The sequence below is a fragment of the Aquila chrysaetos genome, unplaced genomic scaffold (genome assembly GCF_900496995.4).
Source record: "Aquila chrysaetos chrysaetos unplaced genomic scaffold, bAquChr1.4, whole genome shotgun sequence".
Classification (NCBI taxonomy): domain Eukaryota; kingdom Metazoa; phylum Chordata; class Aves; order Accipitriformes; family Accipitridae; genus Aquila; species Aquila chrysaetos.
The window spans coordinates 25186-50418 of NW_024470408.1; the positions used below are offsets into that span (position 1 = coordinate 25186).

Sequence of the window (25233 nt, forward strand, 5' to 3'; positions counted from 1 at the left end):
GAGATTAATCAGAAATCTCCCTTATGGGAATTCCTGAGAACTGCGCGTCTCCTTGCCAAAACCTTATCTGGGAATAAAAAAAAAAACAAAAAACAAACCATCAGGAGGAGCCAAATGTCTCCCGTGTCCCGAAATCTGCCTTTTCGGAGACCTCGGGGGATTAGGGATCCGCTTTGCTTTGATAGGCAGAAAGTTGGAGGATTCCACCGTGTTTAGGGGGTGGGTTTTTTTCGTGGTGGAGGGCGGGCAGGAGGGCTGCGTGTTAAAAGAAGGGGCAGGATGCGACAGAAAACCCATTTCTTGGTGGCTGAGCTCGTGTCGGTGTCTCTTTTCTCCTCTTCCCACCTTTTCCCAGGGAAATCGGGACGCAGCGAGATACCGAGGTAAGAGATTTTATTCCCACTGCGAGCATCCATCGCTCCCTTTTAAATCCTCTCGCTTGAAATTGCTTAAATTACATGGATTCGAGCGGTCGCTCTCCCTTTCAAATGGCTTAAAATTGCACGAATCGAGCAGAAATGCTCCTGAAAAAAAGCCCCCGATTCAGTGCAAAGGATTGTCCTGCTCCAGATCCGGAGTTTGTTCTGCAAAATGCACACGTGGGTGCTCATCAAATCACCTCGTTCGCATCGTGCATCCTCCACCCTGCCTCAGTTTCTCTTTTTCCAGCCAGGAAAACACCTAGGTGTTTTTTGTTTGTTTTTTTTTTCACTAAAATGCCTCCAATTTATGCCTAGCTTTGCTCCGGGGGGTGATTCCCATAGGCAGGACCCCTGGGTTCGGTCCCCAGGTTGAGGCAAAATGGGACGAGTAAAGGGTTAAAATACACTCAGGAAACCTGATTTTTCCCGACTTTCGGTCAGCAATGAAAAGAAAAACTTTCCTAGGCATGCAATTCTTTAAAAAAATGGTCAAAATAATTCAACCCCAGCACGGCATGGGGCAAAAATGCCGTGAAAAGAGGTCGGGTGGTATTTTAATGAGAACCCTTTCACCTCCGGAGCATCGTTGGGCTGCTTCATCAGTTTGTTGGGTGGGGTGTTTGTTTTTTTTAATTTTTACAGAATTTTGACAATTTTGCAAGAGCTGGGATGAAGCCCTCTGTTGCTTTCCTGCTCCTGATGTTAGGTAGGTTTGAAAAAAAAAATAAAAAAAAAAAAAAAAACCAATTTTTTTCTGAGGATGCTGCTAGATGGAAAACTCACAGGTGATGATTGTTCCTGGGTTAATATTCCATCTCTTTTCCAGGAGCTGTGATGAACGTCCAACCAGCGCAAGAAAAAGGTGGGTATTTGGGGTGCGGGGTCTTGCATTAATACATGGTATTTCCACCCAAAATGGCGTCGTTTAGTTTGGGAAGCGGGAAGGGAGCAGAGCTTCCTCGTGGCTACGCCGTGGGTATATGAAAATCAAATGTTCTATTTTTGCCCCGTTTGTCCTCAAATCTGGGTGTACCCCGTGTAATTCCCACGGGGCAATTCCCTTCAGCCCCGCTGTCACCCCAACCGTTGGACACCCAAGAGAAGTCAACGCCATTTTTTAGGTAATCTGGAGCAAAGCGGTCCCATTTAAAATCAGGAATCCCAAATCTGGCAGGCTTCACCCCAAAACGCATGAGGTTGGTGGGGGGGGGGGGGTGTCCCCCAATACCTCAGCCTCTGCCTTCCTGCAGCATCCCTGCTCTACCCCTACGGTCTGGAGCAGCAGGACCACAAGAACCCCAAACTTGATGATGGGTCATCGAAGAAGATCTCCCTCGCCGTGCCCTTCACCTTCTACGGCAAAGAGTACCGAACCCTTTACGTACGTGAGCCAAAATTCCACTTCTTCCTTGCATGTCTCTCCGTTTTCCGATTTCGCTCCCCTTTGGGGTTTTTTTGCTCCCTTTTCCAGTCCATTTTGTCACTTGCCCCTCAACAAAAATCTACCCATCCAAGGGGTTGACGTGGTTGCCTTAATACGAGGGTTTGGGTTTTTTTTTTTTTTTTCTGGTGCATCAAAGCATCCTCGTATGGTTGGTGGGTCTTGGGAGGAGAACTACACCCTTCCGGAGCAGCGGCTGGGAGGTCCATGGCCAAGTTGAGGGTGTTATATCCCACCCCCCCCCTCGTTTTGACAGAGCTGTAGATGCAATAATGACCTAAACACCTCCAATATGGTCGTAGAGATGGAGAAGTCAGTGGTAAGACCACATCTGGATCCCGTGTCCATCTCCAGGGTACCACAACCAAGTCAAGGTGTTGACCCCGTGATAGAGTTCCAACGTAGGTTGCCGCCACCCTGGGCTTGACCCGGCGTCTTTTGCAGGTGAACAACAACGGTGTGATTTCCTTCGACACCCGGGTCAACCAATACACCCCCGACCCCTTCCCCCTGGCTGATGGACGCACCTTCGTGGCCCCGTACTGGGGGGACGTGGACAATGTGAGGGGAGGGGATGTCTTCTACCGAGAGACCACCGACCCGACGCTGCTGGCACGCGTCACCAAGGACATCAACCAATACTTCCCCAAGATCCGTTACGCCGCCACGTGGGCTTTCGTGGCCACCTGGGACCACGTGGCCTACTACGGCTCTACCACCAATAAGGTAAGGTCCACGGTCGTGACTTGATGGCCAGATAAGGTCACACGCATGAAAAATTAGTTAATCCCGCCCTGACTCGGTGCAGAGACAAGCACGTGGCCACAGGCGGGTGCGTTTTGGAGGGCAAAGCGAATCGTGGCCTCAAATCCGTCATCGATTCGGTGGCTGAAGATCTAGACAAGCCGAAACCAGAGCTCTGCTGCAGGTGCTCAATTGGTTGGCGTTCGCGACCCGTTCATTCGCTCTCGCAACCCATGTGTTGGCCTTACGACCCGCTCGTTGGCTCTCATGACCCACTTCTTGTCCTTATGACCCATTTGTTGGCCCTGCAACCCTTTTGTTGGCCTTACATTCCATCCGTTGGCCTTCGCGACCCACTCGCTGGCCTTCGCGACCCACTCGCTGACCTTCGCGACCTATTTGTTGGTCTCATGACCCGTTTGTCGGCTTTACAATCTATTTGATGGCCTTCAAGACCTCTTTCTTGGCCTTCACGTTCCATTCCTGGCCTTCACAACCCATTCGTTGGCCTTCACGACCCATTCGTTGGTCCTTGCCACCCATTCACGTGCCTTCATGATTTTTGAGGTGAGCGTGTATCCTCTGCTCCCTCTGTCCTACCTGCCAGCCCTGCATGGGTACACAAAACCCCCTGGAGCTCCCCAACTACCCTTAGTCATCCAGACATCGCATCCAAACCTTCACTCCCCAATTAATTCACATTTTTTTTTCTGTGTTGAAAGCCAGTTTTTCCACTACACTGTTCCTCTGGCCACCTCGTGCAGAGAAAGAGGCTGTGGTAGAGCACCAAAAGTACTCATCTGAAGGTAGACACCAAAAAACCAACCCGATTGGGCCATACCTCACCAAGATAGCTTCCTTGCACAGCTCCGGGCAAAGAGTCTACACCCGCGTGCAGCCCTCAGGGTTAAATCCCATCCCTACCTGCTCATCCCACCACTGACGGTGTCGTCTCCTCCTTCCTTTTTTTGCAGGGCAACACCTTCCAAGCCGTCCTGACCACCAACACCAAGACGTCCTTCATCATCCTCAACTATTGGGATATCCAGTGGACTACGGGGGCAGCAAGTGACGGTGACCCTGACACAGGTCTCGGAGGCACCCCGGCCCACGTACGTGGGGTTGAAGGAAAAGCAGAGGGAAAAGGGACGAGCTGAGGAATGGGGGAGGACATTGACCAGTAATGGTTTTTTGAGATAACATCAGATTTGCTGAAGGAAGGACTTTGGCCCACAACGTTTTTGGGGAAAAAAACCACTGAAGGTAGGACTTTGGCCCATAATTTTTTTGGTAGAAGACGATACCGAAGATAGGTTGGCCCATAATGGTTTTGGGGGACACCACCAAGTTCATCCAAGACTGGAAGTCGTCCTCTACCATTTTGGGGGACAACAGTGTCAATGCTAGGATGGTGAGCCACAATATTTTGGGGGGAAAACACCAGGTTCACTCATAGTAGGAGCTTGTCCCATACCGTCTTCTGGGGACAAAGATGATGAAGGTCAGAGATCGGCCCATAACATTTTTGGGAGGACCATGCCAGGTTTGCCGAAGGTAGGAGGTGGGCCTGTCGTGTTTTTGGGGATGACATCAGGTTCGCCGAAGATCGGAGGTTGGCCCCGACACTTTTTGGTGACGACAACGTTGAAGATCGGAGGTTGGCCCATAACATTTTGGGGCGACACCACCAGGTTCCCTGAAGATTGGAGGTTGGCCCGTAACGTTTTTTGGGGACACCACCGCCAACAGTAAGAAGTTGTCCCACGCCATTAATTCCTTGGGTGGGGTTAACCCTCTGAATCCTCCATTTTGACCCCTTTTCCAGGCCGGCTTCAACAGCGGAGATGAAACCAATTTCTACAACATCCCTGGCTCCCAGACCGATGCCATCATCAACATCACCAAGACCTCCAACGTCAACGTCCCAGGGCGTTGGGTCTTCCAAGTAGATGACTTTAAGGTGACGGGTGTCCCCACGGAGGTGCCCAAGGTCGCCAACAGCAACAACTGCTGGTTGTAGGTCGGGGTTTTGGGGCAGAAACCTAGAAAAAAAAAAAAAAAAAACGGGAGAATTTGAGAATGGCTTGGAAAAGCGTTTCCTCCTCTTGAGTTCTTGGTTTCTTCCCACAGATAAATCAAAGCGTCTGAGGTGGAAGGACCGTCCCCATCGTCCCCATCCCCATCATCTCCCCGTCCCACGCGGAGCACAGGGTCGCCCAGCGGGACGCGTCGACCTCTACGGGAGCAATAAAATTGCAGCTGAGACATGGCGGCTCCTGCGTCTTCTTCATTTCTCACGTGCGGCCGTGTGCTTTGAGGGGGGGTTGGACTAGGTGTGCGTGAATTCATCTTTTTTTTTTTTGGCCTCTTTGTGCATTAATTATTTTTTTTTTGCACTCTATGTGCACGAATTTATGATTTTTTGCCTTTTGCATACACAAATATATGGGGGGGGGTGGGTGTCTGTATACACGAATTAATGATTTATTGCACTCTGTGACCATGAATTTATGATTTATTTTTTTTACATCACGCACACTTTTATGACTTTTTGCCCTCTGCAGGCATAAATTTATGATTTTTTTTTCCCGTCTCTTCATGAATTTGTGATTTTTTTTGCGCTCTATGGGCATAAATTTATGATTTTTTTTTTCCCGTCTCTTCATGAATTTGTGATTTTTTTTGCGCTCTATGGGCACAAATTTATGATTTTTTTACATCTCTCCGTGCATTTACGATTTTTTTATGTCTGTGTGCACGAATTTATGATTTATTGCCCTCTGTGGATGAATTTATTACTTTTTTTCACTCTCTGTGCATATATTTATGGTTTTCTGCCTCTCTGTGTGTGTGAATTTCTGATTTTTTTAATTGTAGCTGTACAGATTTATGAAGTTTTGCTTTCTGCTTGCACGAATTTATGATTTTTTTCCCCTCTGTGTGCACAAATGTATAATTTTTGCCCTCTGTGTGCATAAATGTATCATTTTTTGCCCTCTACGAGCACAGATTTATGATTTTTTGCACTCTATGTGCATGAAATATGTTTTTTGCCGGTGTGCATGATTCTTTTGTGCTCCGTGCACAACTTAATAATTTCTTGTACTCTATGTCATGCATTTATGATTTTTTCTCCCTCTTTTGCAGACAATGCCAAAAAATTATTTCCAAATGCTCTGGGCTCATTTTATTTGTAATAATCCTGGATTTTTTTCTCCCATTTATGGGCATTTTCCTGCAGGGACGTGAGGTCAGGATTGCGCCAAGAGCCCAAGTGACTAATTTTGGCGAAAAATACAAATTTTATGGGAAAAAAAAATCACCTAAAACCCCACAAATTCGGGATTTTTTCCCTAAAGAGGAATTTTTTCCGTAAAGGGGAATTTTTTCCCTAAAGAGAAAGTGTTTTTGCACAATGCACACGCGCACGACACGTGCACGCTGCACACGACACTTGGGGCGCCCATAACACGCTAGCGTGCACAGCAGAACACGCGTGCACACAACACGCTACACACTAATGTGCATGACACACCTTTGCACGTCAACGCACACGTGCACTACAACACACGACACGTGCGTGCGACGCGACCGTCAACACGCACGGAGTGTGCACACGTGTGCACTACACACGACACATGCGTGCAACAACGCAACACTCAACGCACACTAAGGTGTGTGCATGTGCACAACGCACATTTGCACACCACACAACACGTGTGCAACACAACACCTGTGCAACACAACACTCAACACACACAAAGTGTGCACATATGTGCACTACACGCAACACACGTGCAACACAACACGTCAACACAGACTAGGAGGGCACACTAGGTGTGACCACGTGCACAACATATGTGTGCAACACAACACACTAGGTGTGCACACACACAACGTGCACAACATGTGTGCAACACAACACGACACTCGCTACGCGTGACCACATGGGCACAACGCACATTTGCATACCACGCAACACGTGTGCAACACAACACGTGCAACACAACACTCAACACACACGAGGTGCGCACGCATGTACGCTACACACAACACAGGCGTGCAACATACCACAAAACAACACTCAGCACACACGAGGTGTGCACACATGTGCACAACACACAACATACAACAACCCCCCCCCAATGCTCTTACATGACGCAACACACACAACTTGGCACAAACCCCCCCAAAATGTTGCACCCACAACACGCTCCGACACGACACAACACACACAACACACAACTTCACGCCCCCCCCCCCCCCCGGCCCTATTCGTCATCCCCCAAAAGGGACTTTTTTTGAAACAAACCCTCCCTCCTCCCCCTCTTTTTCCTTTTTTTGGCCTTTTTTGGCCCATTAACGCACCCCGTTTCTGCAGAAAAATATCCCCACCCTTTCGTACCCTTCGCCCCCGCTTGTAATTTTGGGGCAATTTCAACCACACCGGCAAAAAAAAAAAAAAATCCCTATTTAGTAATTCAGACCTTTTTTGCCATTTGCATCAACCCCTGGCCCGGCTTTAATCAAAACAATGTTTTCCTCCCCGTTTTCACCTTTTTTTCTCGCCAAAAATGATGTCAAAGCGCTGGGTGGGTCGGTCCCCTGGGGTCGTCTGTATTTGTCTTTTTTTTTTTTCCCCTTTTCTGCAAATAATTATAAAGGGAGAAGCAGCAGTCGCCTGCCCTGGCTTTGCTCTTGGCATTTGCATCGAGGATTTGAGGACAAAAACGGAGATTTTGGGGCCCGGATAAAAACCAGAGGCAGGTAAGCTTAAATATATATAAAAATAAATATATTTCTTTGCAGAAAAGAGCCTGAAGTGTGAAACTAAGTCTGGAAATTCCTCAAATATCCCCCCAGCCTTGGGGTTTTTTTCATGGTAGTAGCTGAATTTGACCATTTCTGGGGGGATTTTGGGGGGGGGGGGGGAAGGGAGAGGAAGGGGGAGAAAAAGAGGGAAAAAAGGGGAGGAAAGGGAAAAAGGGGGAAGAAAGGGAAAAGGAAAAAGGAGGAAAAAGAGAAAAAAGAGGGGATTTGGGGGGGAAGAGAGAAAAGGGAAAAATGGGGCAAAATAAACAAGGGAAATAGGGGAAAAAGGGGAAGAATGGGAAAAGGAAAAAGGAGGAAAAGGAGAAAGAGGGGATTGGGGGAAAAGAGAGAAAAGGGGAAAATGGGGCAAAATAAACAAGGGAAATAGGGGAAAAGGGGGAAAAAGGGAAAATGGAAAAAAGGAAGAAAGGGGAAAAAAGAAAAAGAGAGGAAAGGGTAAAAAGGAAAAGAGGGGGGAAAAGGGGGGGGAATGGGAAAATAGGTAAAAAAGAGGGAGGAAAGGGGGAGAAAGCAAATATGCTCAGAGGGGAGTTGAATTTTTTAAAAATTTGTGAGGACCCAAATCTGTCGTCCTGGGTCGGTTTCCATGGAGATGTGAAGTGATTGGGGGGGGAATGGTCCTTGGATGGGGGGAGGGCATATGTAAATGCCCCTCAAAAAAGCAGATTTTTGGGACAGTGCAACAAAATAATGACTTTGGGGATGAGTATGAGTGAAAAAAACCAGATTTTGGGGGGCGAGTGTGAGTGCAAAAACTAGAATTTTGGGGCAAGTGCAATAAAACACTTATTTTGTGGATGAGTGCAAGGGCAAAACCCACAGATTTTTGGGGGATGCATGCGAATTCGAATGGAATAAAATGTTGAATTTTGGGACATGTGCAAGCGCAATAAACCTCAGAATTTGGGGCCATGGGCAAACAGAAATGCAATTTAAAAGAAAACAGAGAATTTGATCTTTTTCTCACCTTCATGCAGCCATGGATGGCAACCCGGGCCGGGGAAAAGTTGATGTGCCGCTGCGGGTCTGGACCGTCGTGTTATGGGGTGAGTTCAAACAGGATGGAGAAATGCATCATAACCTGTAAAATCCCCCCCCCCCCCGAAATGTGAATTACCTCAAAATAAGATTTTTCCAGTCCAAGAGGCCATATTTTGCACCCCCATCCTGTGCAATGATTAAGAAGAGACAAAATCCCCCCCACCCCCTGACACATAGAGGGGAAACCAAGAGGCAAAGACCCCACCCGAGACAAATTTTGGGGGGATTGGTTGAAAATAAGGCAATTTTCTCCCTGGTTGCAATCCAGCACCAGCCATGGCGCTTCAGCATCTTGTCTGAGCGTGGCTGTCCACGTTCCCACCCCTGTGGCCTTTTAGAGGTGAAAGGGGACGCCTTAAAAAGTCCAATTGCTCCCTTTGAGTTCCTCCATCTGGCACAAAACCCACCCCAAAAACTCATCTTTTGCCCAGGGAATTAATTGCTATTTCTTCAAATTGCTGTTTCTTCAAATTGATAGTCCTCTCGATCGATACTCCTTCAAAACAATTTCTTCAATTCAATATTTGTTCAAATTGACAGACCTTATTTCTCCAACTTGATAAGCCATCAAATCAACAGTCCATCAAAAGTCCATCAAATCAAGAGTCCTTCAAATCAATGTTAATTAAAATGGTTATTTCTCCAAAATAATATCCCGTCAAATCAATAGTCCATCGAATCAAGAGTCCATCGAATCAAGAGTCCATCGAATCAGTGTTAATTAAAATGGTTATTTCTCCAAAATAATATCCCTTCAAATCAATAGTCCATCAAATCAAGAGTCCATCAAATCAATGTTAATTAAAATGGTTATTTCTCCAAAATAATATCCCATCAAATCAATAGTCCGTCAAATCAAGAGTGCGTCAAATCAATAGTCCATCAAATCAATGTTAATTAAATGGTTATTTCTCCAAAATAATATCCCTTCAAATCAATAGTCCATCAAATCAATAGTCCATCAAATGAAGAGTCCATCAAATCAAGAGTCCTTCAAATCAATGTTAATTAAAATGGTTATTTCTCCAAAATAATATCCCGTCAAATCAATAGCCCACCACATCGCTATTCCTTATCCACCAAGATTAAATCGGGTGCCACCTCAAGCCCAACTTGAGTCTTGGCCCCCAGCTAGGGTTGCCAAATCTGACTTTATGGATGCTGAAGGCACTGATGGCAAATTCTCCTCTTCCTCGGGCTTTTCTAGGTGTTTTTTACTTGCTCAACGTCGCTGCGTCGGCTCCACATCACCTGGGGGAAGACTTTGTGGTGGCCTTCATGCAAAACGGTTTGCAGCAGACCCTCAACAGCGACTTCAAGCTGCTCATCACAGGTTATTCGCCCTTCACGTCTGTGACCATCTCCATGAAGAAGCCAGGTTTGAGGATGACGGTGCAGGCGACCACAGGCCAAACCATCCTGGTGAAGATCCCACCTCAAGCGGAGATGGTGGGAAGTAAAACCTTTGACAACACCGTGGTGGTGAGGGCCAACAACGCCATCTCCTTGGTGATGGTCAATGAGAAACCCACCTCGGTTGACTCAGCCGTGGTATACCCGGTGCACAACTGGGGCACGGAGTACCACGTGGTGACACCCAACGTGGGCACTGACCGCTACGGCGAGTTCGTGGTGGCCGCCTGGGATGAGCCCACCGTGGTTGACGTACACCTCAAAGCCGCGGTGACCTACCAAGGCCGGTCTTACCCCCGGGGCTCAGTCCTCCCCATCAGACTGGAGCCCTTCCAAGCAGCCCAGCTCCAAAGCCCATCCGATATGTCCGGCACAAGGATCGTGGCGCAAAAACCCGTAGCCGTCTTCACCGGCCACACTTGCTTGGCCAGGTTCGCCCACTGCGACCACTTGGTGGAGCAGCTCCAACCTGTTTCCAGCTGGGGCACCACCTTCATCGTGCCGCCGTTGCCTTTCGAGACTCAGTCTGATATCATCTACGTCTCCACCTCCCAGCCGACGCGCGTGGAGTCTCAACACGGGGTGACCAAGTCCGTTCGGGAGCTACGGCCCAGCCGGTCAACGCTCTACGGACTCCAAGCCTTAAATACCTTGTACCTCTCTGCCAACGCTGGCGTCCAGGTCATTTTTTTTGCCGACGGAGGTAATAAAGATGCCATCTTTTATGACCCGTTTTTTATGACCATCCCAGATGTCTCCAGCTACTGCCACTCCTATAAAATCTTTGCCCTGGAGGGTTACGATAATTACGCCCTGCTGATCGCCAAGACCTCGGAGACGTCTGGAATGACGCTCAACAAAATGCCGTTGAGAAACGTCGCGTGGAAACCTGTCCCGGGCACCGATTACTCCTGGGCCGGGCAGAGTTTGGGCAGTCAATTTGCCGTCCATACGGTGGAGCACAAGACGTCTCCCTTTGGGTTGCTCAGCGTAGGGATCCGGGAGCAAAAAGCCTACGGGTCGGCGGCTGTTTGCGACAGTGGTGAGTGTCCCGTGGCCACCTCCAGCCTCCTTAACCCCCTTTTTGCTTCCCTCCTGCCCCGTCTCGAAAGCGTGGTTGCAATGCAAGGCAAACCCACGCATTTTTAGGAGTCAAAATTTAGTCCTCCGGGCCGGGTGTCTATAACATCCCCTTTCCATCCCCATAGCTGATAAACACGGAGCTCGCATCTAGAAAAGTATCTAAAATTAGCTGGTTTGAGCTGAAACTCAAGATTTTGTCTTGTAGCACAAGGATAGGCAGGTCTAAAAGGGGGTAATTAATCCAACATGGCTTTGGCCCATTTTAGGAGAGGGTATTACTTCTATAAATATAGCATCAATCAATAACCTCTAAGGAAATAATCTATAATTAAACAATCAGTTAAAGGAGCCTCAAGCAATCAACCCACATGTTCAAGTCTAAGCTTAAGGTGGATAAACCTACCTGGGATAAATTTTAATCTGTAAATCAATCATCTGTAATTAAACAATCAATGAAAGGAGCCTCAAGCAATCAACCCAGATGTACAAGTCTAAGCTTAAGGTGGCTAAACCCACCTGGGATAAATTTTAATCTATAAATAATCTGTAAATAAATCATCTGTAATTAAACAATCAATGAAAGGAGCCTCAAGCAATCAACCCAGATGTTCAAGTCTAAGCCTAAGGTGGATAAACCTACCTAGGATAAATTTTAATCTGTAAATCAATCATCTGTAATTAAACAATCAATGAAAAGAGCCTCAAGCGTTCAACCCAGATGTTCAAGTCTAAGCTTAAGGTGGCTAAACCCACCTGGGATAAATTTTAATCTATAAATAATCTGTAAATCAATCATCTGTAATTAAACAATCAATGAAAGGAGCCTCAAGCAATCAACCCAGATGTACAAGTCTAAGCTTAAGGTGGCTAAACCCACCTGGGATAAATTTTAATCTATAAATCAATCATCTGTAATTAAACAATCAATGAAAAGAGCCTCAAGCGTTCAACCCAGATGTTCAAGTCTAAGCTTAAGGTGGCTAAACCCACCCGGGCTAAATCCCAGCTTTAATATAGTAGAGATCTGGAGGTGCTGGTTGACCATCTTCGGTGACGGTGATGCTTGCGCTGTCCCCGAGGCCACATCTGGCAGCAAATTCATCCCCCCAAATAATTGCGTGTGATTTCTTCCAGATCCCTGCCAGCTCGTCAAATGCCGCGCGAAGGAGACGTGCAAGATGGAGAAGGGGGAGGCCGTGTGCGTGCACGACTACATGGGAACGTGCATGGGGTCGCAGTCCCTGCAATACCACACCTTCGACGGGATGACCGTGGACATCCGGGGCGGTTGCACCTACACCATTGCCAAGTATTGCGGCAACGATCCCACCCTGGTGCCTTTCGTCGTGGAGGAGAAGAAGAGCGAAGGCGATTTTAAGGCGTGGTTGACCAATATCTACGTGTACTCCTACAATATCTCCATCCACATAGGAGAGGGAGGTAAAATCCAGGTAGGTTTTTCCAGGCCGTGGCGGCGTTATTCTGGAGAAAGCCTTTTGTGCCAAGTGGAAGCGGATAAAACATTGCGGCGGGCGAGGTTCAAATTAAAAAATGAGGAGAAGCACCGAAACCACGGAGTATTGGGAAATTTTGCATTACAAATCAAGACGTGGCAAAGGAGAGGGTGCTTTGCACCTGTCTCGAGGTGTCTTTAATTAAAGCATGCTTGGTTTTTGGTTAGAATCAAGAAAAAGGCAATTTTAAGGGTGCAACTCTACTGTAAGCCTGGATTTATCCATGGGGTCCACTAGCCATGGAAATCTACCACAAAAAGGGAGTCTAAGCGAGCCGTAAGTCTATTTTACAAGGTTAGACGAGGTTTCTCCCAGCCGTAGAGTTCAGCGGTCTTAACATAAACGAGATTTTAAGCTCAGAATTTGAAGGAGATGGTTTTCCCATGACACATTTGGGTTTTGAACTTTTCCCGCTAAAGCCTATTGCGTATCTACACGATGCGGGGCAAAATTGCTGGTTTCTGCTGATAATTGCTTCTTCCTGAAAGAAATTTCTCTTTCTGACTGTATCTAGATGCTTTTTGGGGGTTGTGAACTCTTAGCAAAGCCACCCCCCGATGAGATTTAACCCTTCTTTTTCTCCTTTCCCCCAAGGTCAACAACAAACCCACCAGCCTACCAGCCACCCTGGAAGCGGGGAAGATCCAGATCTCCCAAAACGAGGGTCGGACCATCCTGCAAACGGATTTTGGGCTGCAGGTGACCTACGATGAAGACTGGGCCGTAATGGTGGCGGTGCCCAGCAGTTATTTTGGGGGCACCTGTGGACTCTGCGGCAACTTCAACGAGGACTCAGAGGACGAGATGACACTTTCTGATGGCACTCAGGCTTCCAGCGTGGAGGATTGGGCTGAGAGCTGGCGAGATCCCTCCTGCCAGGATGATTGTGAAGACCAGGAGACGCTGCAGGATACAGCAGGCTGTGGTGAGTTCAGGGGTCCCTAAACATTTTGGGGGAGAAAGAAGGGGATCCACACAGGGATCTGGCCACGGGTGCCTGAGAGCTGCTGCCCAGCCCACCAAGTTGATGCTTGTAGGCATCAACTTAACCAACATTGGGCAAGGATTGTGTTGCTCTTTTCATGCCAAACCACCCCAAAAATGCACCTTATCTGACTTCAGATGTCCATAACACACAGAATTATGGGGGGCAGGCTCCTGAGGGCCATGCCCACGGGATATCTCGGGGACTCTGAATCGCTTGCGGGCATCAACTGAGCCAACGTAGGAGCCTGATGTCCCTCTAAGGAAAGCGCTTAGCTCGTCCCTTGCGTTGCCCTTTTTTTTTGAGACCTTCTTCTCAAATATCACCCCCGCAGCTCAGAGATGCCCCAAAAACAGCCACTTCGAAGCCTGCGGGACGGCGTGCCCTGCCACCTGCACCGACCCCAAAGCCCCCGCGTCCTGCAGCGAGCCGTGCACGGCGAGCTGCCAGTGCGACGAGGGCTTCGTCCTCCGCAATGACTCGTGTGTCCCAGTGGAGACCTGCGGTTGTTTCCACAACGGTCGCTCCTACAAGGTCCGGGAGGAATTTTGGGAGGCCGGGAGCTGCCAGAGCCGGTGCCGATGCGAGGCAGGGGGGAAGGTGGCTTGCAAGAAGGCTGGGTGCAAGGCCCATGAGAAATGCGTCACGGTTGACGGCGTCCCCAAGTGCCAGGCGAACAAGTATTTTACCTGCATCGGGACGGGCGATCCTCACTACACGACCTTCGACGGGTTGAAATACGACTTCCAAGGGACGTGCGTCTACCAGTTCGCGGCCCTCTGCACTCAGGACCCCAAACTGGTCCCCTTCACCGTCAAGGTGGAGAACAACAACCGGGGCAGCAAAGCCGTGTCCTTCACCAAAGCCGTCACGTTGGAGGTCTACGGCAACGTCATCAGCATGAGCCAGGAGCATCCGCGCAAGGTCAAGGTAGGTGTCCGATGAGGACCTCGTGCAGCTTGCATCTAAACTGCTTATTTGCTATGTTTTCCCCCCCAAATCGCCCTTTTTTTTCCTCATGCGCACCACTGTGGAAGCATCGGTTTCTGTCTGCCATCTCCAGAGGGAGCCCTGAGCAGCTAGTTTGGGTTTAAACACCTTATTTTTAAACACTTAAAGAAGTTCATATTAAAAAAAAAAGAAAAGAAAAAAACCCTACAATTTGTTTATGGTGTCCTGGAAACAGCCAGTTTTCACTCTGGCAGACTAAGCAAGTGAAAAATATCCATGAATAATAGCAAAAATACTTCCACATTCAAAAGCATCCGCTTCGCTTGACGTCTTCGGCTTCCTTTTTTTGCTCCCACGAGGCTTTCTGAGTTTATATTTCCTTTCTTCCTGACAGCTGCAAACTGACTCAATTAATTTGGGAAAGGTCCAATTCCCACCTCGTTTTAGCCAAAGTGTTGCACAAAAGGGTTAGCTACAACTTTTCCTCTATTTCTCTCGCTGAACAATAATATTTTCCACTTAATATAGAACCCTATGCCTGGAAATCCTCTTCATGCAAATGGTTTTTGCAGAAACACCCGAATCTCAAGCGATCTGCATTTTTTATGGAAATTCTCCTCATCTAAAGTGATGACCAAAACCACCCCAAACTCGACTGATTTGAATTTGCCCAGAAATCCTCCCCGCGCAAAGGGGTTTGCAAAAATGCCCGAATCTCAAGGGATTTGCGTTGGTTTTACAGAAACACCCAAATCCTGAGTAATTTGCATTTGCCTGGAAATCCTTCCTGGGTTTTGCAGAAACACCCGCATCTCAAGCGATTTGCATTTTGTCCAGAAATTCTCCCCATGCAAAGTGTTGACCAAAACCACCCCAAACTCGACTGATTTGAATTTGCCCGGAAATTCTCCCCGTGCAAAGGGTTTTGCAAAAAACGCCCGCATCTCAACCGATTTGCGTTTGCACGGAAATCTTCCCCGTGCAAAAGGTTTTGCAAAAAAAAAAAAAACAACCAAAAAACCGCCCCAAACTCGAGCGGGTTGCGCGAGCCGTGTTGCTAACCGGTGCCACCGCCGACCCCTCCACCTTCTCCAGGTCAACGGCGCCTTCGTGGAGCTCCCGTTCACCCAGAAGGGCCAGTTCGAGCTCTACCACAGCGGCGTCCACGGCTTCGTCCGCACCGCCTTCGGCTTGCGGGTGAGCTTTGACTGGTACAGCTACGCCCGCGTCATCCTCCCTGACGACTACGCCGGCGCCGTCTGCGGCCTCTGCGGCAACGCCAACGGCAACGCCGACGACGACTTCGTCACCCGTGACGGCAAACGGGCCGCGGACGAAATCCAGTTGGCCAACAGCTGGAAGGTGGGAGATGTCCCCGGCTGCTCGGCCGGTTGCGTGGGGGATTGCCCGGTGTGCGACGAGAAACAGAAACGGCTCTACCGCGGCGACGGCTACTGTGGGGTGATCGCCAGAGCTGGGGGGCCCTTCCGCGCTTGCCACGACGCCATCGACCCCGCGCCCTTCCTCGAGGATTGCGCCTTCGATGCCTGCCACTACAAAGGCCACCGGGACACCTTGTGCAAAGCCATCGCCGCCTACGTGACGGAATGCCAGAGCCGTGGCATCAACGTGGAGCAGTGGAGGACGCCGTCCTTCTGCGGTGAGCGGGATTTCCCCCCTCCACACGCTTGGCCATAAAAATAAGGTTTTTGAGCCCAAGCGCCCACTCTCGGCTTTGCTTAGAGCCAATGGAAACGCAAAGCGCTTCCAAAATTGGGTTTATTTGCCCTTTTCCCAACATCGCCTTGTGATGCAATTAGCTTATCCTCTCCCTCCCCAGCTCCAAGGCCAAACGATGAGTTAACGTGCAAATATGGACGTGGGGAAATCCTCTCCAACTTGGTTCCAAAGCAAAATTAATTCCTTCCTTCATGCAACGGTGCAAAATAAACCCCCGTTGCCTTCCAGATTCTTCCTTGATGCAAGGAAGGGGAATGCAAAATCAGTCCCCATCGCTCTCCAGAGCGATATTGATGCTCAACCACTCCAGATTTGTTCGGATTTGCACCCTAGGCTTTGGGCTGATGAAAGAATAGGATTTATCTACCCCATTTTCAACCATTCCTTCCAGAAAAATTATTTTATCCTCTCCCTCTACAGCCCCAAGGCCAAATGATGAGTTTAGACGCAAATACAGATGCGGGAAAATTTCCTCCAACTCATCTCCAAAGCAAAATTTGCTCCTCCTTCATGCAATAGAGCAAAATAAATCAGTATTGCCCGCCGTGTTCCTCCTTCATGCAAGGAAAGGGAATGCAAAATAAATCCCTATTGCTCGCCACGTATTTTATTAATGCAAGGAAGGGGAATGCAAAATAAATCCCTGTTGCCCTCCACTTATTTTATTAATGCAAGGAAGGAGAATGCAAAATAAATGCCCATTGCCCGCCACGTATTTTATTAATGCAAGGAAAGGGAATGCAAAATAAATCCCTGTTGCCCGCCACATATTTTATTAATGCAAGGAAGGAAAATGCAAAATAAATGCCCATCGCCTGCCACGTATTTTATTAATGCAAGGAAGGGGAATGCAAAATAACTGCCCATTGCCCTCCACCTATTTTATTAATGCAAGGAAGGGGAATGCAAAATAACTGCCCATTGCCCTCCACCTATTTTATTAATGCAAGGAAGGGGAATGCAAAATAAATGCCCATCACCTGCCACGTATTTTATTAATGCAAGGAAGGGGAATGCAAAATAAATGCCCATCACCTGCCACGTATTTTATTAATGCAAGGAAGGGGAATGCAAAATAACTGCCCATTGCCCTCCACCTATTTTATTAATGCAAGGAAGGGGAATGCAAAATAAATGCCCATCACCTGCCACGTATTTTATTAATGCAAGGAAGGGGAATGCAAAATAACTGCCCATTGCCCTCCACCTATTTTATTAATGCAAGGAAGGGGAATGCAAAATAACTGCCCATTGCCCTCCACCTATTTTATTAATGCAAGGAAGGGGAATGCAAAATAACTGCCCATTGCCCTCCACCTATTTTATTAATGCAAGGAAGGGGAATGCAAAATAAATGCCCATCACCTGCCACGTATTTTATTAATGCAAGGAAGGGGAATGCAAAATAACTGCCCATTGCCCTCCAACTATTTTATTAATGCAAGGAAGGAGAATGCAAAATAAATGCCCATCGCCTGCCACGTATTTCATTAATGCAAGGAAGGGGAATGCAAAATAAATCCCCTTCACCCTCCAGAGTGATATTGATGCTCCACCACCAAGGACTTGCCTGCGTCTGCCCCCCAAACCTCAGTGCAATGACGGAAACACCCCGACGCTTTCAGCCGCAAATCCAAGCGGGGCTTCACATTTTTCTCCTCTGCTTCTCGCAGGCGCCTCCTGCCCCCCTCATTCGCACTACGAGCTCTGCGGGAGCAGCTGCCCGGCCACGTGTCGGGTCCGAGCCGTCCCCGAGGGCTGCGCGTCGGTGCCGTGCACCGAAGGCTGCTTCTGCGACGAGGGCTTCGTCCTCAGCGGTGACGAGTGCGTGCCGGCGGGCGAGTGCGGCTGCGAGCACCGGGACCGCTACTACAAGAAGGGCGAGGATTTCTACGCCTCGTGCCGGGAGAGATGCCGTTGCAAAGCCAACGGGGTGGTGGAGTGCGAGGAGGTCTTCTGCGGCGCCCACGAGGAGTGTCGAGTAGAGGACGGGGTGCTGGGGTGTTACCCCGCCGGCTACGGGCGGCTGGTGGTGTCTGGTGACCCACACTACGTGACGTTCGACGGGCGAGCCTTCGACCTCCAGGGCTCCTGCACCTACGTCCTGGCGCGGCTCTGCAAGCCGGAGCGGCGGCTGACGAACTTTTCGGTGTTGCTGGAGCACGACATGGGCGGCCGGGGTAACGTGGCCCTGATGAAGAAGGTGGTCGTCTCCATCCACGGGTACACGGTCAGCATGGAGAGGGGACGGAAGTGGGAGGTGACGGTAAGTTGGGAGGGTCTCGCACACCTCGTGGGTGCGCAAGCGCGTGCAAAAAAAAAAAATCCCTCGGCGCACACCTGCATGCGAAATCCCTCGGCGCGGTCATCCGTGCAAAATCTCCCGTGCACGCGCGCACGCAAAATCTCCTGGCGCGTGTAAAATTTCCCCCCCTAAGTCAGAACGTCCCTGTCCCTCGGTGCACACACGTGTGCAAAATCCTTCGGTGCGTGCGTGCATGTGTGCAAAATTGCCCGGTGCGTGCGTGCAAAATGCCCCGGTGCACGCGTGCAAAATCCCCTGATCCAGAAGTTGGGACGTCCCTATCCGTCGGTGCAACATCCCCTGGTGCGCGCGTGCATGCCAAATCCCCTGGTGCACGCGCGCGTGCAAACCCGTCCCATGTGCACATCCCAGGTGGACGGGGAGCGCTACACGCTGCCGCTGGTGACGGAGGACAAGAAGCTACGGATTGGCCAAGAAGGGAACAACGTCGTCCTCCAGTCCGCCGCCGGCCTCCGGCTCCTCTACAACGTGGCCACCTACCTCCTCGTCACCATCCCCGACTCGTACCGCGGTCGCGTGTGCGGACTGGGCGGCAACTACAACGGGGACCCCGGTGACGATTTCCAGCTGCCCGGCGGGTCCCTGGCGCAGAGCACCGAGGAATTCATCACCTCCTGGAAGGTGCCGGCGAAGGACGGAACGTGCACCAACGGCTGCGACGGCAAGGTTTGCCCCGTGTGCGATGCCGCCGACGCCGCTCCCTACGGCGCCGGCGACTCCTGCGGGCTCATCCGGGATCCGGCGGGACCTTTCGGGCCGTGTCACCCACGGGTGAGCCCGGTGGAGTATTTCAACCACTGCGTCCACGACGTCTGTGCTGCCGACGGCGCTCGTGACGTCCTGTGCCACAGCCTCCAAGCCTACGTCGCCGCTTGCCAAGCCGCTGGGGCCGAGATCGGCGGGTGGAGAACGACCGCTTTTTGCCGTAAGTGCTCCGGAATACCTCCGTGGAGCCACTTCGACTCCTGTTTTCCTCCAAAGTCACGTTTACCCCCAGAAAAATCCTCCAATTTTGCAAGCGTGGCTTTTTCCTCCTGCTTTTGAGGCAAACTCGCCTTCACTGTCTGGACCAAGACAACATACGAATGACCTGCGTAATATCACGCAAGGCTGCTTTTTGCTTAACTCCCCCCGCCAAAATCTATCAAATAGCCCAGAAATTATTTTTAAACCTCCCTCAAAAAAGCTCAGTTTGGGGCTTCAATCACCTATTTCCCACCCAAAACACCCTGGAAGAAAGAAATTCCAGCTTCCCACCTCCAAAACATCAATATTTGCGTCCAATGAGTTCGAGATGGACATCCCTCTACTTTGCCTCGAGGTGCTTAGTGCTATGCAAATGCTTTAACTTGGATGTTAAAAGCGCGATTCAATTGGCTTAACATCTTTTGGAGCCATCAGAGATGCCCAAGACCATTGGTCAGCCGTGGGGATGCTCCACCGGGTCGGGGAAAAATGGTCATAATTTTTTGGGGGGGGGCAATAATGGTACTTCTCTCTTTTTTTTTTTTTTTTTTTCCCAGCCCTCTCCTGCCCACCGCATAGTCACTATGAACTCTGCACCCGTACCTGCGACTTCACCTGCGCCAGCCTATCCGTGCCAGCCCCGTGCAGCTGGACTTGCTTTGAGGGCTGCCAATGCGATGACGGTTACCTCTTCGATGGAGAAGCCTGCGTGTCCCTGGAGCAGTGCGGCTGCATGCACCAGGGACGGTATTTCAAGGTAAGGTTGACCATCGAGGCTTGGCATCGGCGGTTTTGGTGGAAATCAGGTTGGGGAAGGAATGTGGGGCGGGTTGTCCCATCTGGGTGATGCAACTGGTTTGACAATTCGGTCTTCTAATGAGGTGGGTTGTCCTAACTAGATGATGGAACTGGTTTGTGGCCTCAATCTTTGATGAGTTGGGTCGTCCCGTTGATGGAACCGGTTTGTGGCCTCAATCTTTGATGAGTTGGGTCGTCCCGTTGATGGAACCAGTTTGTGGCCTCAATCTTTGATGAGTTGGGTCGTCCCGTTGATGGAACCGGTTTGTGGCCTCAATCTTTGATGAGTTGGGTCGTCCCGTTGATGGAACCGGTTTGTGGCCTCAATCTTTGATGAGTTGGGTCGTCCCGTTGATGGAACCGGTTTGTGGCCTCAATCTTTGATGAGTTGGGTCGTCCCGTTGATGGAACCGGTTTGTGGCCTCAATCTTTGATGAGTTGGGTCGTCCCGTTGATGGAACCGGTTTGTGGCCTCAATCTTTGATGAGTTGGGTCGTCCCATTGAGTTGATGCAACTAACTTTGGGTCTCAATCTTCAGTGAGGTAGGCTGTCCCATCTAGATGATGCAACAGGTTTGGGGACTCCTTTGGTGAGGTTGGTTGTCCCGCTTAGTCAATGCAACCGGTTTTGGGACTCGACCTTCAATGAGGTGGGTTGCCACTTCATTTTAAGGACACACATCTAAAATAATGCAATTAATAGCATCCTAAAATGCGTATTTTGCTCTGCTGGACCGGGGGGGGAAAGGACAATTAGTCCAGGGAGTTTCACAAATTCCACCAAATCCACCTCATGGTTTTTCTTCCTCTCTCTGGGATTTCTTCCCCGCTTGAAGGTGGGAAATTCCTCCCCAAATTCGGAGATGGTGTCCGCGTGGATTAACCTCTGAGCCTTTCCTTTCCAGGCGGGTGAGACCATCATCTCCAGCAACTGCTCCAAGAAATGCAATTGCCACCTCTCCCAGGGACTTGTTTGTGAGGACATACGGTGTCCGCCGGACGAGGTCTGTGCCACGCGGGACGGGGTACAGCGGTGCGTCAAGCGGGAAGGCCAGTGCCGGGTTTCCCCGGGGGCTTCCCTGACCACGTTCGACGGCGCTGGGGGAAGGCTCCTCGCCAGCGGCACCTACAAAGTCACCGCCCTTTGCAACGAGCAGTCACCCAACTGGTTCAAGGTGGTGGTGGACGTCAGCGAGTGCCGGGATGACAGCATCCCGGCTGCCGTGGCCGTCTTCATCTTCTTCCGCGAAGCTTTCATCACTGTGAATAACAACATGGAGGTGTGGGTAAGTCGGGGCGGGGCACGGGCGACCCTTGCGGATGAGCTAGTTGAGTAATTAAATTAAGACGTGGAATTGGGGTGGGATTTATCTCCTCTTCCCTTAGTCGCTCTTAGGCGTTCAACCCAATGATATCTTTGTGCCGTACTATTTTTACGGGGCGGTCTTGGATTTTTTTTTTTTGAACCCATTTCTGGCGTTTTGCCTCGCTGCAGGTGAACGGTCTTTTCACCCGCCTTCCAAGTGCGGTGTCCAAAGCCATTTCCTTGAGCGCGGTGGCAGGGAACATCACCGTCTCCCATACGTCAGGGATGGATGTGCTCTTCAGCCCCAGCGGGGAGGTGACAGTGACCGTAGGGGCCGCCTTGGTCAACCAGCTCTGCGCTCCCTGTGGCAACTTCAATGGTGACCCCAGCGATGACCTGAAGCTGCCTGATGGCCGGACCGTGAGGAACATCGCAGAGGTTGTCGATGCCTGGAAAGCCAGGGATTTTGCGGGATGGTGAGTGACCCCAAAAGACCCACCCCCCCCCCCAAACCATGGGTTGATATTTTTTTAAGCCTGTGCAAGCAAGAGGGTAGGGAACAACCTCCGTGGGGCATCAACGGGTTGGGCTAGGCGGCATCCGGAAAGGACTTCTCCATCTTCTTTGGTTTCATCCACAGCGACTGACACACACAAACCCACGGAAATTATTCTGGTAAGTGACTCTTGTCCTTCTTTGCTGTCACATCTCACACTACAAATGCTCCTGCAGCCCCATGATTGGATAAGGCTTAGTTTGTTCGACCCTCCCTAATTAATTACCTGAATAATTGGGGGTTTCTGGCGCCTCAGCATGGGCCAGACTTAGACGTGTATGAAGAGTAGACACCCGATGCCTTAGCTTCGATGTCAGCCACCCTGTACAAAACGGCTATCGGCCAAAATCACGGTGCCCAGGGAAGTTTTCTTTGTAGAAAGAAAAACTAAGCCGAGATCAAGCTGAAAAAAATAGTTCTTTGGTGTCTCACGGGATGCCTTCTACTTCGCTAAGCTGCTCGGGTTTGTCCCCATGAGAAGCAGAGTCAAATATAGAGTGAGTGCTGAATTTAGATAGGTTTCACCGAGTATAGAACGGTCTTGCTGAATATAGGGTAATTTTGCCCAATATAAAATAACCTTGCTGAACACAGGGCTTTCTTGCAAAATACTGAGCCATTTTGCCGAATATAGGGCAACTTTGCCAAATATGGGGTGATCTTGCCTAATACAGTGTGATCTTGCCAAATACAGTGCGATCTGGGCGAATATAGCGTGATCCAGCTGAATATAGGGCCATCGTGCCAAATATAGAGCAATCGTGCTGAATATAAGGTGATCTTGCCGAATATAAGTTGTTCTTGCTGAATATAAGTTGCTCTTGTTGAACAGATAGTGATTTTGCCAATTAATGAGCGATCTTGCCCAGTATAGAGCCTTTTTGCCAAATATGGAGCTCTTTTGCCCAATATAGAGCCTTTTTGCCCACTATAGAGCCGTTTTACTGAATCAATATAGAGCCATTTTGTCCACTATAGAGCCATTTTGTCCACTATAGAGCCATTTTACTGAACCAATATAGAGCCATTTTGCCCACTATAGAGCCTTTTTGCTCACTATAGAGCCATTTTGCCCACTATAGAGCCATTTTGCCCACTATAGAGCCGTTTTACTGAACCAATATAGAGCCATTTTGCCCACTATAGAGCCATTTTGTCCAATTTAGAGCCATCTTACTGAACCAATATAGAGCCATTTTGTCCACTATAGAGCCATTTTACTGAACCAATATAGAGCTATTTTGCCCAATATAGAGCCATTTTGCTCACTATGGAGCCTTTTTGCTCACTGTGGAGCCTTTTTGCCCACTATAGAGCCATTTTGCCCACTATAGAGCCATTTTGCCCACTATAGAGCCGTTTTACTGAACCAATATAGAGCCATTTTGCCCACTATAGAGCCATTTTGTCCAATTTAGAGCCATCTTACTGAACCAATATAGAGCCATTTTGTCCACTATAGAGCCATTTTACTGAACCAATATAGAGCTATTTTGCCCAATATAGAGCCATTTTGCTCACTATGGAGCCTTTTTGCTCACTGTGGAGCCTTTTTGCCCACTATAGAGCCATTTTGCCCACTATAGAGCCATTTTGCCCACTATAGAGCCGTTTTACTGAACCAATATAGAGCCATTTTGCCCACTATAGAGCCATTTTGTCCAATTTAGAGCCATTTTACTGAACCAATATAGAGCCATTTTGTCCACTATAGAGCCATTTTACTGAACCAATATAGAGCTATTTTGCCCAATATAGAGCCATTTTGCTCACTATGGAGCCTTTTTGCTCACTGTGGAGCCTTTTTGCCCACTATAGAGCCATTTTGCCCACTATAGAGCCATTTTACTGAACCAATATAGAGCCATTTTACTGAACCACTATAGAGCCTTTTTGCCCACTATAGAGCCATTCTGCCCACTATAGAGCCATTTTACTGAACCAATTTAGAGCCATTTTGCCCAATTTAGAGCCATTTTGCCCAATTCAGAGCCATTTTGCCGAACACAGAGCAACCCCAAAGCCACCGCTACAGGGCAACGAAGATCTCCCCAACGGCCATCCCATCCCCACCTTCTGCTTGCTTGCCCACCGCCTTCCCCTCACTCCACCGCCTTCCCCAGCCCCGCCGCGTCGCGCTGCCCGTCCCGCACGGCACCTCCGCGCCGCCGCCTAACACCAAAACGTGCCCTAACCCAACCGTTTAACCCTTGCTTCCCCTCTGCTGCTGGCTACGAGGATGCTCCCGAGGGAAATCGGACAAGGTCGCAACAACAGGGTGGTGGGTGGGGAGGTAACTGCAATTTTTTTTTGGCGACATCCGTGACGCGGAAGATGAAGCCAGCCAGGCTTGGAAATTTTTTGAGCGCGATCCCACGCCCGAGGACAAGATCGGCCCCATAAAAACGCGGTCGCGCTGAGCAAAACTCACCTTTCGGGAAGGGGAAGATGCAATGTTCTGCGATGACGAGGGTGAGGAAGGGCTGTTGGTTCCTCTTCAAAGGGGGGGCCCTGACGGCTGCCCGCGTTTCGTCTCTTTCAGCCGCGCCTCCAGCCTCGTGCGGATGGAAGTGGAAGCCCCCGTCTACCCTATGCAGTAGGCGAAACCACGCGGGGGACCGATGCGAGAGGACAATTTCCGCACGCGCGCGCGCACCGGTTCCCGCGCTTCTTGTAAATAACTTCTGCCGAGGTTTTCATGCCTCGGGAGGCACAAACCGGCGTCTCAGGTTGAGTTTCTGCAAGCGCAGAAGGAAAACCGGCACTGAGCTATGATGGGCGCCTACAGCAGCAGGGTCGCACGGCCTCAAATACCTGCAAAAAAAAAAAAAAAAAAGGGCAAACGCTTGATCTGGCCTCAAATGGTGAGGAAAAAAAGATGTATTTTAAAGACCTGATCTACTTCAGGTAGAGCGCAAAGCCGAGATGACCCATCTGCACCGGAGCGGCCTGAAGGAAAGCGAGATAAACACCTCAAGCCGAAATAAACATAAAATTGAGATCCACAGACCCAAATCGTAGCCTTTTTCTCCAGAAATGCACTATTCCCTTTGACTGTTTTCAGTATAATACTGCCTGCTGTTGGGTAATTCAATAAACCCTTTTTACAAAGTT

At 49.5% G+C, this 25233-nt stretch overlaps 1 protein-coding gene across 1 annotated transcript; it reads left to right on the forward strand.

Moving 5' to 3' along the window:
* The first annotated feature begins 270 nt into the window (after window positions 1-270).
* On the forward strand, window positions 271-25233 carry LOC115338429 (IgGFc-binding protein-like). Its single transcript, XM_041121967.1, has 19 exons — window positions 271-383; window positions 1065-1128; window positions 1249-1284; window positions 1673-1803; window positions 2308-2589; window positions 3582-3719; window positions 4433-4625; window positions 8418-8486; window positions 9689-10936; window positions 12112-12428; window positions 13086-13416; window positions 13811-14406; window positions 15523-16087; window positions 17841-18433; window positions 18845-19418; window positions 20017-20216; window positions 21163-21543; window positions 21753-22039; window positions 24662-25233. The coding sequence occupies exons 2-19, from the start codon at window positions 1092-1094 to the stop codon at window positions 24717-24719; spliced, it is 6036 nt and encodes a 2011-aa protein (XP_040977901.1). The 5' UTR covers window positions 271-383; window positions 1065-1091; the 3' UTR covers window positions 24720-25233.

What these genes read in the sequence shown, in the direction of transcription:
- LOC115338429 (XM_041121967.1), top strand. Translation starts at nt 1,092, where the DNA reads ATGAAGCCCTCTGTTGCTTTCCTGCTCCTGATGTTAG. An exon ending in AAGAGTACCGAACCCTTTAC is followed by an intron (nt 1,804 to 2,307) that starts GTACGTGAGCCA and finishes CGTCTTTTGCAG; the next exon opens with GTGAACAACAACGGTGTGAT. An exon ending in CTGGACCGTCGTGTTATGGG is followed by an intron (nt 8,487 to 9,688) that starts GTGAGTTCAAAC and finishes GGGCTTTTCTAG; the next exon opens with GTGTTTTTTACTTGCTCAAC.